Source organism: Chiloscyllium plagiosum, unplaced genomic scaffold (assembly GCF_037043375.1).
Source record: "Chiloscyllium plagiosum isolate Xiang-an unplaced genomic scaffold, Cpla_swu_hap1 HiC_scaffold_17, whole genome shotgun sequence".
Lineage (NCBI taxonomy): Eukaryota > Metazoa > Chordata > Chondrichthyes > Orectolobiformes > Hemiscylliidae > Chiloscyllium > Chiloscyllium plagiosum.
Genome location: NW_028270155.1, coordinates 54,797,651 through 54,813,129, shown reverse-complemented (window position 1 = coordinate 54,813,129; position 15,479 = coordinate 54,797,651). Strand labels below are relative to the sequence as shown.

At 40.6% G+C, this 15,479-nt stretch overlaps 1 protein-coding gene across 1 annotated transcript in view; it reads left to right on the top strand.

The window, feature by feature from the left end:
• Positions 1-15,479, top strand: part of LOC122558738 (dynein axonemal heavy chain 5-like) — a 269,744-nt gene that overhangs the window by 191,735 nt on the left and 62,530 nt on the right. Inside the window, exons 57-64 of the mRNA XM_087996146.1 lie at positions 1,475-1,598; positions 2,565-2,672; positions 3,499-3,613; positions 5,229-5,405; positions 6,671-6,871; positions 9,135-9,314; positions 12,783-12,920; positions 14,266-14,401. Of these exons, the coding sequence (XP_087852272.1) occupies positions 1,475-1,598; positions 2,565-2,672; positions 3,499-3,613; positions 5,229-5,405; positions 6,671-6,871; positions 9,135-9,314; positions 12,783-12,920; positions 14,266-14,401 (1,179 nt within the window). The remainder of the gene's footprint in view (positions 1-1,474; positions 1,599-2,564; positions 2,673-3,498; positions 3,614-5,228; positions 5,406-6,670; positions 6,872-9,134; positions 9,315-12,782; positions 12,921-14,265; positions 14,402-15,479) is intronic.

Sequence of the window (15,479 nt, the reverse complement as noted above, 5' to 3'; positions counted from 1 at the left end):
ACGGTTGAGGGTGACTCCTCATTTGAGGAAAGAGAAGGTCACGTTGGAGGCACCTCACTGGAAGGTGACATCATCAGAACAAATATGATGCAGATGGAGAAGCTTGGAGAATGGAATGGAATCCTTGCAGGAAGCAGGGTGGGAGGGAGTGTAGTCGAGGTAACTGTAGGAATCATTGGGCTTGTAATGGATAATAGTGGGTTGCCTATTAAGAAATGAAAGCAGTGAAGTCAAGGAAGGGGTGGGGAGATTTAGAGATGGACCCAATAAAGGTGAGAGAAGGATGGAAACTGGAAACAAAACTGAATTTTTTTTCCAGTTCTGAATGAGTGCAGGAAGAAGCAATGCGGACTTAATTGATAGATTGAGCAAATGTTGTGGGTGGGGGCCCTGTTAGGACTGGAACAAAGAATGCTCCACATATGCCACGAAGAGTCAGGCCTAGCTGGGACCCATGTAGGTGCACCTTTGACTTGCAGAAAATGAGAGGAGTTTAAAGGAGAAGTAACTCAAAATGAGAGTGAGCTCAGTGGGGAGAAGGATGGTATTTTCAAAAAAGAAGCAGAGAGCTTTCAGACCATCCTGGTGAGGGACAGATGTGTAGAGGTATTGCACATCTCCATGATGAAAAAAAGGTGGCCAAGACCAGAAACCTGGAAATTACAGAACTGAACTAAAGCATCAAATGAATCACAACTGTAAGTGGGAACAGGCCAAATAAAGGGTGAAAAATACAGTCAACGGGTGTTCTGGTTTCTTCCCACAGACCAAAGATGTGCAGGTTGGCAGGTTAGCCAACGTAAATGAAGGGTTATGGGGATAGAATGGGGGTGGCTAGGTATTGGTGGGATGGGTTTCCGAGACTCGGTATCCTCACAGGGGTCAAATGGCACTGTAGGGATACTATGATTCTAACACAGGAAGAAATAAGTTCAGCAAGGCAGGAACAAGCTGAAAGGATAGGTGTGCCAGGATAGTCCCATTTGTGGAGTTTGGGAAAGAAGTAGAAACAGGTTGTGCAGGATTGGTGGACTCTGAGATGGGAATCTGTGGAGGTGATATCTCCAGAGGTAATGAGGATAGTGACTGTCCTGAAAACCGCAGAGATCCAGGGGAGATGAGAAGAAATGTCATGAGAGTTGACACTGAACTTCTGCCAGGTAGAGGTCAGCACACCAGACAAGAACAGAACAACCATTAACAGCTGGTTTGATAACAAAGTTGGGTTAGAACTGAAATTCTGATTCTTTAAACAAAGAAGGTGAATTGGCCATGCTAAATTGCCTGTAGTGTTAGGTGAAGGAGTTAATGTCGGGGAATGGGTCTGGGTGGGTTACGCTTCGGCGGGTCGGTGTGGACTTGTTGGGCCGAAGGGCCTGTTTCCACACTGTAAGTAATCTAATCATCTAGTCTAATCTAATCTAATCAAGACACAATATCCAGGGTTTTAAAATATATGATTTTTTTTCTTTAGTGTCCGACCATTTCTTGTCCTCATTTGAGATTGAATGCACGCGAGAGGTAAAACAGCAAGTGGTGGAGTGCATGGGGACTTTCCAAGATGGTGTCGCCGAGAAATGTGTGTTGTACTTTGAAAGGTGTGTCAACCAACTCACTGATATTAACCTATGAACTCCGAGAAATTATAGATGGGGAAACTGTTGAATTTTTAATGTAAGGATGCTTACATCTGATATTTGAACATTTCCATTATCCTGGAGATATTGCTATATTGGCTTTCAAGGTATTGCTAATTGAAGCATCATTTATTGCAATGTGGATTATACATGGGACACAGTTACACTTACACTCTAATATTGTCCACCTGTAAAAATGAAAACCTGCAGTAATTCAAGCAAGGGAGATACCTTAAGCCAATTTAACATCAATACGTCAGTGATACTGTCTTTTCAAAACATTAGAAATCATTGCGTAGTTCCCCAGTGTGGTGATTTGCTGCCTCACTAAGAATGTTTGGAGCTGGGAGGTATCCGCAATTATGTTCAGTTTTAAATTTAAATTTATATTGATTAGGTGATTTTGTTTAACTACATATTGGAGTCTGGTTACCTGATATAGATCCTTCATCTAGGAATATCACAAGAACTAACTTTTCCTTTGTATGTTAGTCTTAAGTTTTCCTTCCAGATGTATATTGGAGCTCCTCCAGGGAAAACCTTTCTATTACAAATCTTCTGGTATAAGCTCTTATGTTTTTGGCATTTAATTTTAGCAAAATTATGTTTTAAAAAGAATTGACCTGAACACATGCTTAATTAGGTTGGGAGAGAAGGGGACTCAGTATTGTTTTGGGCTAATGTCATACCTGCAATTCTATACAACTCTATAGAGTTGACCTCTGTAGCACCACAGCATGTAACATGATGGGCATTAACTTGTACTTATCTGTAAAAGTCTCAGTTAATTACTGAATGTTAATGGGAAATGAATTTCTTAGCAGGCATAAAATATTTTTGGCAGGAACTATGACACGCAGGAGTTAGTCTGCTGCTGCATATTTATTCATTATACTTGGATAACCAGCTTTGATTTTGTATCAACAGATTCCGGCGGTCAACCCATGTTACACCTAAATCCTACCTGTCCTTCATTCAGGGTTACAAAGCTGTATACAAGGAGAAACAGTCAGAGCTGCAAACTCTGGCAGAAAGGTAACGTAAGCTGACCTATTCTGTACTATGGATTCTCTGCTCATTTAAAAAGCATATAGTGTGTACTTTACAAAATCACAGAAGAAAGTTCTGATACATATATAGCACCTTTAACAATGTCAAGACATCAAATACACTGCCTCAAACCTCACTAACCTGTCTTTGGTGTGACCACACCCGAACTTTCAGCCTTAGCAATGACCAGCAGTTAATGATGGCACTAATTAGGCCGATAGCTTTTCAGGGTTAGGGTGTCGTCACCAGCAATGTGCCATCTCAGGTCTTGTTGCTACCCTCCCCTTTTGGCCCAGTGGGTGGAATTGCCTGTAAATAGCAAAATTTAGTCCATAGTCACTAAAGGCAGCCAATATATTTACTGTAAAATTTTAACAAAAGTAAATGATCAGATTATACGTTCCTTAATGATGTTGATTAAGGAATACATTTTTTGCCAAAACATCATGAAAAGTCCCTGTTCTTTTCTGAATAGTGCCTTGGGAGTTTAAACTTAATTCCAGGAGGCATATAGGATTTTGGTTTAATGCATCATCCAAAAACAGCACCTTCAAAAGCTCAGATTCCTTCATTTGTGCACTCAACTCTCAGCTTAGGTTTTTATGCTCACGTCCTTTGAAGTGGGACATATGCCACCGCCTTTCTGACTCAGAGACAGTGGTGTTATCACTGAGCCACAGCTGACACATAATTCAACACAATCTAAGTTTAAAATTCAGAATGGGCTTTTGTTATATTGGGCTTTTTTCTTAACGTTGGTTAAAGGCATAAGTAGAACTGATACAAATGTTTGCTTTTCTTTCTCCTGAAGAATGAAGACAGGTTTACAGAAGTTGAAGGAAGCCTCAGAATCGGTTGTGGCCCTCAGCAAAGAACTGGAAACAAAAGAGAAAGAACTTAAAATAGCCAATGACAAGGCTGATATGGTAATGAGATGATAAATCCATTTAATGAAAAATGGTTAAAATACATCAATATCATTTTCATGTATTCAAAATATTAATCCATGGCACATTTGAAAATGATCATTTTTGCCGACTATATTTTCTAATACTGATTTTGAATCAGCACTAAATGTGCAACTTTCACAGGAAGTAATTAATCTATTGTTTATAGCATTTTAAATGATGGAGACTAATGACTACACTTAGATGCCATAAACAATGTAGCTGTTGCTTGTAACCTACTTTTGCAATGTCCTACAGTGGTAACAGAGACAAATAGTTAACATAACTTTCATACAATAAAGGGATATTCTATTACAGTTGTTCTCTTTTGGAAAGTTTTAAATATTTGTCAGGAATAAACACAATGCATTCAAAATAATTGTCAATAATTCTTTCATAACAAATATCAGAATAAATTTTAGTCTTTAGGATTGGTGTCCGATGTTTCAACCAGTGTGCTGCAATCTAAATCTACCAAAGCATTGGAATGTTCTCAGCAAACATACAATATATTGGCAAAATGTAAACCTGAGTCTGAATCTCAGATAATTCTCTGACTTTTTAAACCATTCTGTCCTCTCCTGGTTGGCTTCTCATCTTCAATTCCCTATAAACCTGAACTCAAATCCAAATCCTTGTGCACTATCCAAATCCATTCATCTATTATCCTTCTGCTGATAAACCTCGTTAAGCTCAAAGTGAAACAGTACCTAAGTTTGAAATTTCTCATCCTCAGCTTCAAAATTCTGCATGCTCTGTGGATCAATGGAATAATTATACTTTTACTCTAATAGCTCCTGAGCATATGCAGAAGGAGTTTTGTCACCATGACATCAGATGATATGCAACTGGAACCTGCATCTATAACATTCCAGAGAGATATTTTATTCCCAGAAATAGTTACATTTAATAAAGCCTGTTAATATTCACTCAGCTGAGTGTAGACCTCCAATCTCTATCTCTAATCTTCTCCAGAATTTTAATCCTCTGGAAACTGCTCAAATTCTGACCTTGTGCATCATCAACTTCCTTCACCTCATCATTGACATCTGTGCCTTCAGCCATCCAGAGTGCAAGTATGCAATTTTCTTCCTGGACTTTTTCACTTCTCTACCCTTTACAACCCTCTTTAAAACCTACCTCCATTAACAAGCCTTTGGTTACATGCTTGTTTTATGGCTCAGTGTCACATTTTATCTATAATCTTATGATGGATCTTGAACTGCTTTGCTACTTCAAAAGTACAGTGCAGTTAAAGTTAATTTTGTTGAATGTATTCCCAAAAAGGCATAAAGAATTGGTATAGAATAGGTTACTGAGAGGAGGAAAGGATTATAAAAAGAAAGAAATGAGAAAGAGCATCATACCATAATGCTCACTGCTTTACTACACATCCATGCAGCCTTCGAAATGCCAGCACATTTTAAATCAGAACATTCAATATTTTGGATCCGCTGTAATGTATTGTAATCACTGCGTAACTGTTTAAGGGATGAGGCGCGTTGATACGTCATGAATTGGGAAAGAAATCTGGTTACAGATCCTGCATGCTAATGAATAATTAGTAATGGTCCTTAATAACTGCTGTTACAAGGTACTGAAAGAGGTGACTCTGAAGGCACACGCTTCAGAGCAAGTGAAGATGGAGGTACAAAATGTCAAAGACCGAGCCCAGGCGATTGTGGACAGCATATCGGCAGATAAGGCAGTGGCTGAGCAAACACTTGAAGCTGCCAGACCAGCACTAGAAGAAGCTGAAGCAGCTCTGCAGGTATGCCAGAGCAATGGTGGAGGAGTCATTAAGGTGAATCTGATTTAGCTTCAATTAGTTAGCTGGTTGTTTTGGATCGGCACTGATGCAATGGGCCAAGGGGCCTTTTTCTGTGCCCTAAATGCCCATGGCTCGATGACTCTAATTAAATCAATCTTACTGAAGTGTTTGAATGCTTTTATTTTTTAAAAATTGCTCATTTCTTCTGTGAATGTGCTGCATCACAATCAGGTAAGGAATGAGTGTGACCCACATCACAAGTTGCCAATCCTGATAAGGTTGTTGGAGAAGGTTTGATGTTTCCAAATAGAAAGACAGTATAGATACAGTTGGATTAAATTTTCACAGCTGGGTTGCAATCCTGGCATCAACCCAGAGTTGGCTCTGGTGAGAGGTTGATCATGACCTTCCTATGGGAAGATATTAGGAAGCCTCCTCTGGAAGCCCCATCCAGTGGTGGATGGACTGGGGAAATGGAAGTGTGGGAGTCCCTGTTTGAGGGTTTACTGTGCTGGCTGGCCAGCAGTGCGACTGGGACAAACAACCACTGTGGAGGCAGGCAGGAGACGACAGGGGCACTTCTAAATGGAGGTACTCTCTGTAGGATGGGAATAAATGAAACAAAATATGTGTATGGCCAAGGTGTAAGGTTATTCTGTTGGAAGGGTGTAACTTCCTCAGGATGTTTTGCAGCCACGGGTCTATGTGCCATTTCACAACATTCTGCGTTGAGTGAGAAGGAATGCAGACAGTGCCATGACATCTCCACAGGAAGCCACCTCCAGTTAAATGTCGCTGTCTCGTCCTAGCAGGGACCTGTTTGCTGTGGGAAGATCCTGGCAACACCTTTACCCCAAATAGCCATTAATTGGGCCTAATCAATTCTGTGAGAATGGTGACCTCTACTTCATTGATCCATCCTTTGTCAAGATCGCTCAGAGGTAGGGATGAATCAGAAGGTCAATCTGATGCACTAGTTTAGGAGTCTTCTCATAGTTCCACCTTCCAACCCACCTCTGCAGAACCAGAAAACTCCCAGTAATAAAATGCAACCTCTGTCAACAATCTCCAAATGCCCAGTTCAGAATTCCAGTGGTGAACTTCTACTAGTTGCAGGAAGTGCGTGCTCCCTTGGTTAGGGAGAGCAATAGATGCTGTAGGGAGCAGTGAACTAGTCAGTATGGTAATATACTTCACATTATTGTCATTTATGCAGGCCAGGTCTTGCACTCAACATGCTAATCCATTCACTCTCAACGTTGCAGACAATTAAACCAGCAGACATAACCTTAGTACGAACACTCGGTCGGCCTCCTCATCTGATTATGAGAATAATGGACTGTGTACTGCTGCTTTTGCAAAGGAAGTTGAACCCAGTGAAACCTGATGTAGAAAGGAACTGTGTTACTCCATCATGGCAGGAATCACTGAAACTTATGGCAGGAAACCTTCTACAAGCTTTACAGGTGAATGTAACTGGGTAGCAGTGTTATTAGTGACTAATATAGTCCAGTGACACATTAGAATACAGTAAACTGGCATCTTTAGTCAGAAAATGTGAACCATGTTCTGCAAAGATTCAAAGAAAGTTAGCAGCCTTCATCCATTCAGAATTCTCTGATCATTTTAGCAACAAAATTTGTTTTGACCTTTAATAAATTAAATGGCTGAATCAGCAATGAAAACCAAAAAGTCTTGCTGTTCTATACATTTAAAGATCCGAAAGAATTAAGAAACCCTTTTACTCTCAAAGCTTCTCCCTCCCACTTCTGCATAGAGTGGAACAGTAGCCTGCCAATCGACTGTATAAAAACTGTCATAATTGAAGAAAGAGGTTCTGGCCGTTTTCATTTGGATAAGGTGATAATCCCGAACTTGTTGTTCCTCGTGATTCTGGACTTTTATTATTATCTGTAGCCTGTCTTTTGTGTGATTTAAATTCCTTTGATTATTTGTACAGAAAGTCCCTCCTTGGTGTTCACTTAACATGATTTTGCTATAACTTTATTAATACGTTAGCGCCAGTATAATGGTTCAACGTTGTCAGTTTCACATTAATATCATTTCCCAACCTTCCTGTTATATGGTCTGCCTGCTCAGATGACTTTCCCATTGCACTTCCTCCTTCACCCACAGTCGACCCACATTCCCCCCATTGCTGCCATCCTTGACTTAAAGTCATCCTTCTCAGCACTGCCTCCTACTGCACCCACTATTGTCTCCTGGGCTTGTCACCCTCCTTAAACTCATTGCTCCTCCACGGCCTCATCTCTCTTTCAGCTCTGTCTCCCGCTTGGTCTGCTCTGGCCTCACCTCCTGCCCCTGTTCTCTTCATTACTGGCTCCATTCCTGAACTCTCACTGAGGCTCCACATTCTGTCTAGTGGCAGAGGTCAGACTGTGTAAGTTGCTTCTACCTGCATTGACCAACTTCTGTCACTTGATGGAAACTGGTTAATATAATGGTATTGAACAATAAATGTATGTCATTTTAATATTTATCGATTTGGCAATATGTTTTAATTCAGTTAGGAATGAGGTGTTGTTTGTGATGATACCTTATTTGAATTCCTATATTATTTTTTCTGAGTGAGAAATGTCCAAAGGAACCTAACTCTGGCTTTAACATTGATTCCTATGGAAACTATGGTTTACTTAAAGTAATTGCTTTAAATGGCAATTGCCAGGAAGCAGTGACAAGCCTGGATGTTTTGGAGCATTGGGATAATAAAGAACTAGCAGCTACCAAGTAGTTGGCAAGGGAGCTCCAGGTAGCCTTCCTTTCTTGACAATTTGCAAGAGCTGCCACAGATCGCCCTGTTGGGGGCTCCACCACATATCCCCTAACTCTCACAGTGGTGGCCTGCTGTAAATGTCAAAGAGAAGGCATCTCCATTTTAAAGAGCCCACTTGTTTACTTACCTTTCATTGTGGCCTGTTGCTGCTTTTGAATGGGAAAGCCTCTGATTGGCATTTGAGTTATAAGAGCTCAGCCACTGGTCTTAACTGAACAGTGAACCAGCCTTCTAACCGTTAATTGGCTGCCAGGGGGGGAAAGTCACAGGCAAAATCATGTGGGCAAGTTTGAAACCCAGAAATAAACCAGCTCTGTGTTTCCTCCGCCAGCGGGAAAATCCAGCCTCTTGCTTCATCACATGTTGTCCATCATTTCATGTTAGCGAGTTTTGAGAAGATTTGTTGCTCAGGTTCAGGTGTAGGTTTGCTCACTGACCTGGGATGTTCATTTCCAGACGTTTCGTCACCCTACTAGGTAACATCGACTAGGACAACACATCCATCTTAGGACAAACCAAACAGAGACAAACACAAGAATTCCGAGAAGCATGGCATTCCAACTGGAACTCTATCAACAAACACATCGAGTTAGACCCCATCTACCACCCCCCTGAGAAAAAGAACAGGAAATTACATAAACACAGGAAATGACATCACCACAGGAAATGACATCTCCAATCCAAAGAAACCTAAACATATAAATAGAAAGCAGGAATCATGTACACTGCTTCACCTGAGGCCCACTGAAGATGTTATGTAGTAGGGTGATGAAGCTCCCAGCTCTGTGAGCAAACCAACATCCATCATTTCATTTGAACCTTGTATCAAAAATGAGATTAGGCCCTGAGACCGATGTGCTAGTCAGTGAAAACCCATCTTCTAACTGAACATTTCTGAATGTATGTGTCATTAAAATTATCTTTTGTTTTCACAGCAATTTCCCAAGGACAGCATCAATGAGGAAACTGTAGAACTGCTATGTCCCTATTTTGAAATGGCAGATTACAACATTGATGTTGCCAGACGGGTCTGTGGTAATGTGGCAGGTCTTTGTTCCTGGACACAAGCAATGGCATACTTTCATGGAATAAATAAAGAAGTGTTGCCACTTAAGGTTTGTTGTAATTTAATGAACAATAATATGATTACTGGAGGATATCTTGCTGCATCAAGGAACGTAACATCATCTTCCATTTGTAAGCCTTGCTATCTCACAGTAGAATTACATCAGTATTATATTGTTTCTTATATTTTTTTGATAGACACAAAATTGGGTGTCATTTTCACAAAACTAACTGGGAGCAGTGCAACCTTAAAAGTGACTTCTGTTTATCCATGCATCTACCTGTTTAAAGTTGTTGTACAATTTGCACTTGAACAGTAGTCTATTTCATTGGTTTATTGCTGATTTAATTTAAAATATTGAGTGAATGTGATTTATGATCATTAGTCTTAAATTGCCACGACAGATGTTTATTTGCTAGAGTCTGATCAGTAGATGTGACGTAGAAAAAATTGAAAAGTATTAATGGTTTGAACAAAGTAAGCACAGATTTGTCAAAAACGTATATGCTTAGCTAACCTGTTGGAGTTTCTTGATGATGTAATTAGTAGAATAGATAAGGGAGGATGCGTAGATCTGGTATATTTGGATTTCAAACAGCTTTTGTTACGATCCCACGTAAGAATTAAATGGGAAATTAAAGCACATAGGATTGAGTTAAGATACTTGAGAATTGGTTGACAGGCCAGGAACAGAAGGTGAGAACAAATGGGTACTTTTCCTAGTGGTAGGCGGTGACTAGTAGTGTACCACAGGGATCCGTGTTTTGGCCTCAGCTATTCACATAAGTATAAATAACTTGGGTGAGGGAACCAAATGCAATATTTGCAAGTTTGCTGTTGAAACAAAAATGGGGTGGTTGGGAAAATGGTCTCAGCAAATGGGCGAACACACGGAAGATGCAATGGATAAATGTGAAGTTGGACACTTTGGTGTGAAAGAGAAAAGGCAGGTTTTTTTTATGGTGACTTATTAGAAAATATGGATGTACAAACGAATCTAGGTGTCTTTGCACACCAGTCAACAGGCAGGTCCAACAAGCAATTAGGAAAGCAAATTATATGCTGGCCTTGATTGCAAGATGATTGAGTTCAGATGCAGGGATGCCTTGCTGCAGATAAACAGGATCTTACTAAGACCATACCTGTAATATTAAATGCAATTTCATTCTCCCTGCCTAAAAGAGGATATTCTCTGACCTTGCCTTATTTGGGTGAATGTTCATTGGGCAGTGTTAGGAGGCAGTGAACCTTAACAGGGTAGGGTGTTGGAGCACCTGCCTTTCCGAACAGCAGATCTTCATTTCGATAAAATACTTCAATTCAATACCTTCCAAAGACGGAGTGGAGCAAAGCTTCAATAGGCTGATACTGGGGATGGTAACACTTTAGAATGAAATAGGGTTGGTTTGACTAGGCCTTATTCACCAGAATTTAGAAGATGGGGGAGTGCTCTAATTGAAACATAAAATTCTAACAGGGCTAGACAAATTGGATGCAGGGAGGAGGGTTTCTTTGGTTGTGGAGTTGTTGAATCATAGGGTCAAAACCTCAGGGTAAAAGATGAGCCATTCATCAATGAGATGAAGAAACAACCTGTAGAATTCACTATCACAGAAAATGTGGAGACCAAGTCAATGAGTTTATTCAAGAAAGTGGTTTTCTTTAAGATGGTGACATCTTGCAAAATGTCCAGGTTACAGAGGAGGAAGTGCTGGATGTCTTGAAATGGTTAAAGGTGGATAAATCCCCAAGACCTGATCAGGTGTACCCGAGAACTCTGTGGGAAGCTACAGATGTGATTGCTGGGCCTCTTGCTGAGATATTTGTTTCATCGATAGTCAAAGGTGAGGAGCCAGAAGACTGGAGGTTGGCAAACGTTGTGTCACTGTTTAAGAAGGGTGGTAAGGACAAGCCAGGGAACTATAGACCAGTGAGCCTGACCTTGGTGGTGGGCAAGTTGTTGGAGGGAATCCTGAGGGACAGGATGTACATGTATTTGGAAAGAAAAGGACTGATTCGGGATAGTCAACATGGCTTTGTGCGTGGAAAATCATGTCTCACAAACTTGATTGAGTTTTTTGATGAAGTAACAAAGTAGATTGATGAGGGCAGAGCAGTAGATGTGATCTATATGGACTTCAGTAAGGCGTTCGACAAGGTTCCCCATGGGAGACTGATTAGCAAGGTTAGATCTCATGGAATACAGGGAGAACTAGCCATTTGGATACAGAACTGGCTCAAAGGTAGAAGCCAGAGGGTGGTGGTGAAGGGTTGTTTTTCAGACTGGAGGCCCGTGACCTGTGGAGTGCCACAAGGATCGGTGCTGGGTCCTCTACCTTTTGTCATTTATATAAATGATTTGGATGCAAGCATAAGAGGTATGGGTAGTAGGTTTGCAGATGATACCAAAATTGGAGGTGTGGTGGACAGTGAAGAAGGTTACCTCAGATTACAACAGGATCTTGATCAGATGGGCCAATGGGCTGAGAGGTGGCAGCTGGAGTTTAATTCAGAAAAATGCGAGGTGCTGCATTTTGGGAAAACAAATCTTATCAGGACTTATACATTCAATGGTTAGGTCCTAGGGAGTGTTGCTGAACAAAGAGACCTTCGAGTGCAGGTTCATAGCTCCTTGAAAGTGGAGTTGCAGGTAGATAGGATAGTGAAGAAGGTGTTTGGTATGCTTTCCTTTATTGGCCAGAGTATTGAGTACAGGAGTTGGGAGGTCATGTTGCGACTGTACAGGACATTGGTTAGGCCACAATTGGAATATTCTGTGCAATTCTGGTCTCCTTCCTGTTGTGAAACTTGAAAGGGTTCAGAAAAGATTTACAAGGATGTTGCCAGGGTTGGAGGATCTGAGCTACCGGGAGAGGCGAACAGACTGGGTCTGTTTTCCCTGGAGCGACGGAGGCTGAGGGGTGACCTTATAGAGGTTTACAAAATTATGAGGGGCATGGATAGGATAAATAGGCAAAGTCTTTTCCCTGCGGTCAGGGAGTCCAGAACTAGAGGGCATAGGTTTAGGGTGAGAGGGGAAAGATATAAAAGAGACCTAAGGGGCAACTTTTTCACGCAGAGGGTGGTACATGTATGGAATGAGCTGCCAGAGGATGTAGTGGAGGCTGGTACAATTGCAACATTTAAGAGGCAGTTGGATGGGTATTTGAATAGGAAGGGTTTGGAGCGATATGGGCCTGGTGCTGGCAGGTGGGACTAGATTGGGTTGGGATATCTGGTCGGCATGGACGGGTTGGACCGAAGGGTCTGTTTCCATGCTGTACATCTCTATGACTCTATGACTCTATATCAAGGGCATCAAGCGTTGTAGAGATAGCAGGACTATGGTGTTGAGAGGGAGGGTTAGCTATGATGATATTGCCTGGTGGAGCAGGCTCAAATGATCAAATGGCTTATTCCTGCTCCTAGTTTGTTTCTGTTTCCATGTTTTTACACTACCATACCCAATATAGTTGCCATTTATAAACAGCTTTCTTTTCGCTTCAATATTGTCAAGGCAAACCTTACTGTACAGGAAAGCCGCTTGGCCACTGCTATGGAAGATCTGAAGAAGGCCCAGTGTGAACTTGATGCCAAACAAGTTGAGCTTGATATTGTGCAGATGGAATATGTACAAGCAATGAGAGAGAAGCAGGTAATTACAATACTGCTGATTTGACTGAGTTATTCTGATTTCTTTTCAGTATTTAGTTTTGATATGCAGGAAAGACAGTACTTGCATTCATATGCTATCTTTTAATGACTTTTGGTTATCCCAAATGCTTAACAGCCCGAATGCATTTGAAGCATAGTCATTGTTGTAATGTAGGGAAATGGAATAAATAACTGCACAGAGCAGGTTTCTACAAACAGCCAAGGTAAATAATCAGACAGATACACTGACCTTTGGTAACACTGAAGAATAAATGTGTATCTGTAACAGTTAAGTCAAATAGGAAATGAAATCAAGTATCATGTACAATGGATGACCAATCCACTGCCACCTGTTTTGTCAACATCCCCCCCCAAGGAAGCTTCTCATCACTCTGTCTTACTTCTTGCAGTCAACCTTACTCAAAGCACCTTTTTTCCCCTTCATCTGCCCCAGACTTCCACTTTGAACCAAATATATTCACTCAGCCTTTGTTTCATTCAGGTAAAGTCTCCACTCAGATGTAGTTTAAAAATCCATTATATGGAGTTGCTGTGAATCACTTTTCGAGTTCACTTCCATCACAATGATCAACATTTGGACAATGGATTTCAGGTGTTTGATACATAACTGTCCATGTGAGGCTGCTGCCTTTTTCATTCAGCTGTGTTAACTTACTGAAAGGCTATCAGCTTGAGGTCCGAATATGATATTTACTTGTTAAAATATATCTTGAAAAAGCTTTCCCAGTTGAATTCCCACTTTGTAGTAAGTTCCCAAATATACTCACTCAGTCTTTGTCTCATTCAGGCAAAGTCTACTGTCACACTGAGACAATAATTTGCAATTGTTAAATTGCTTGTGTTCTCCCTATATCTGTCAGCCCCAACATGCACTCTGTTAGAATATTGAGCACAATATCTGGTGCCAGAAGAATTGCGACACCCATGAGTTTTAGTCAGAAAGTTTAAAATTTGGAGGTATTGTACTATAATGACACCTGAATTATTGTGAGAGCAGCCAGAAATTATTTGACCTCCAACTTCCAGTTGACAACTTTAATTCCTTTGATTATTTAGCAGAATCTATTCTTTATTTTTGTGTAACTTAGCAATTACAAAACAATTTTTGAAACAAGCTAATGGTTTCAGCAAAAGAAGATTTCAGTGTGCCAAAAGGGGTAACTGGAGTGAGGTTCGATATAAATTGAATCATCCCACAGTCCCTGAACTTGCCTTATTTAGTAGTTGGTGTTTACTTGCAAAGTCGGAACAAACTAATGGCATTATATAGAAAGGGAGGTTGATGTTTTCTGAATATTGACATAATTATATTACTTGATTCTAAGATGTTACTAGAGGATGCTGAGCGTTGCCGGCAGAAGATGCAAATGGCTTCAAGTCTAATTGATGGTTTGTCAGAGGAGAAAGAACGTTGGACCAAACAAAGCAAGGAATTTGCTGCTGAGGAGAAAAGACTTGTGGGTAAGTGGCAAGAAAGTAATTATCACATGCTGTGAAACATCTCTCTTTTTTTAAGAACTGCAAAATACTAACTCATAAAAAAAGTGACAAATAATCATTAATTATTTGTGAACAAATAAGGCAGAATTGATCTCAAATGCAGTGTTGCAATCTAAAATGGACCCGAATCACATTGTTTCTTGTAACTGACATTGAGTTAAAGACCATGGTGTAATGGTAATATCTCTGGACTATTAATCCAAAACCAAGGGCTGGTATTCCAAAGACATGGATTTATCCATCACATCAACTGGTAGAATTTAAATTCAATTAATTGATCTAATCATTTAACTACTGTTTAAAAGGTATGGAATTGTCAGTATCAATAATGGTGACATTATTAGAGATTGTTGTTTTTAAAAAGCCCATCTGTTTTAAAAAAAACAACCCTTTAGGGAAGGGAGTCTGCTTTCCTTATTTGGTCTGGCTTACATAAGAAAATAAGACATTAAGAAATAGGAACCGAAGTAAGCCATTGACCCCCTCAGGTCTACTCTGCCATTCAGTAGGATCATGGATGACCTGTCACTTCTCACTTCTACTTTCCTGCCCTTTCCCCATAATCCTTGAATTCCCTACTGACCAAGAATCTATCTCAGCCTGAAATATACACAAGGACTTTGCCCCCACAGCTCTCTGGGGCAAAGTGTTTGAAAGACTCTCAGCCTGCTCAGAGCAGAAATTCCTCCTCATCTCAGTCTTAAATTGGTGCCCCTTTATTCTGAGACTATACCCTTTGGCCCTAGACTCTCTCATGAAGAGAAATGTCCTCTCAGCATTTACCCTGTCAAGCCCCTTCAGAATCCTATTTGTTTCAGTGAGATTTCCCCTCATTCTTCTAAAGTCCATTGAGCAGAGTTCCAACCTGGTTAACCTTTGCTCATATGGCAATCCCTCCATACCAATCATCATCCGATTGAAGCTTCTCTGAACTGCCTCCAATGAAATGATATCTTTCTTTCAATAAAGTGACTAAAACTGTTCATAGTACTCCAGCTGTGGTCTTACCAACATCTTGTATTGTTGCAGTAAGACTTCC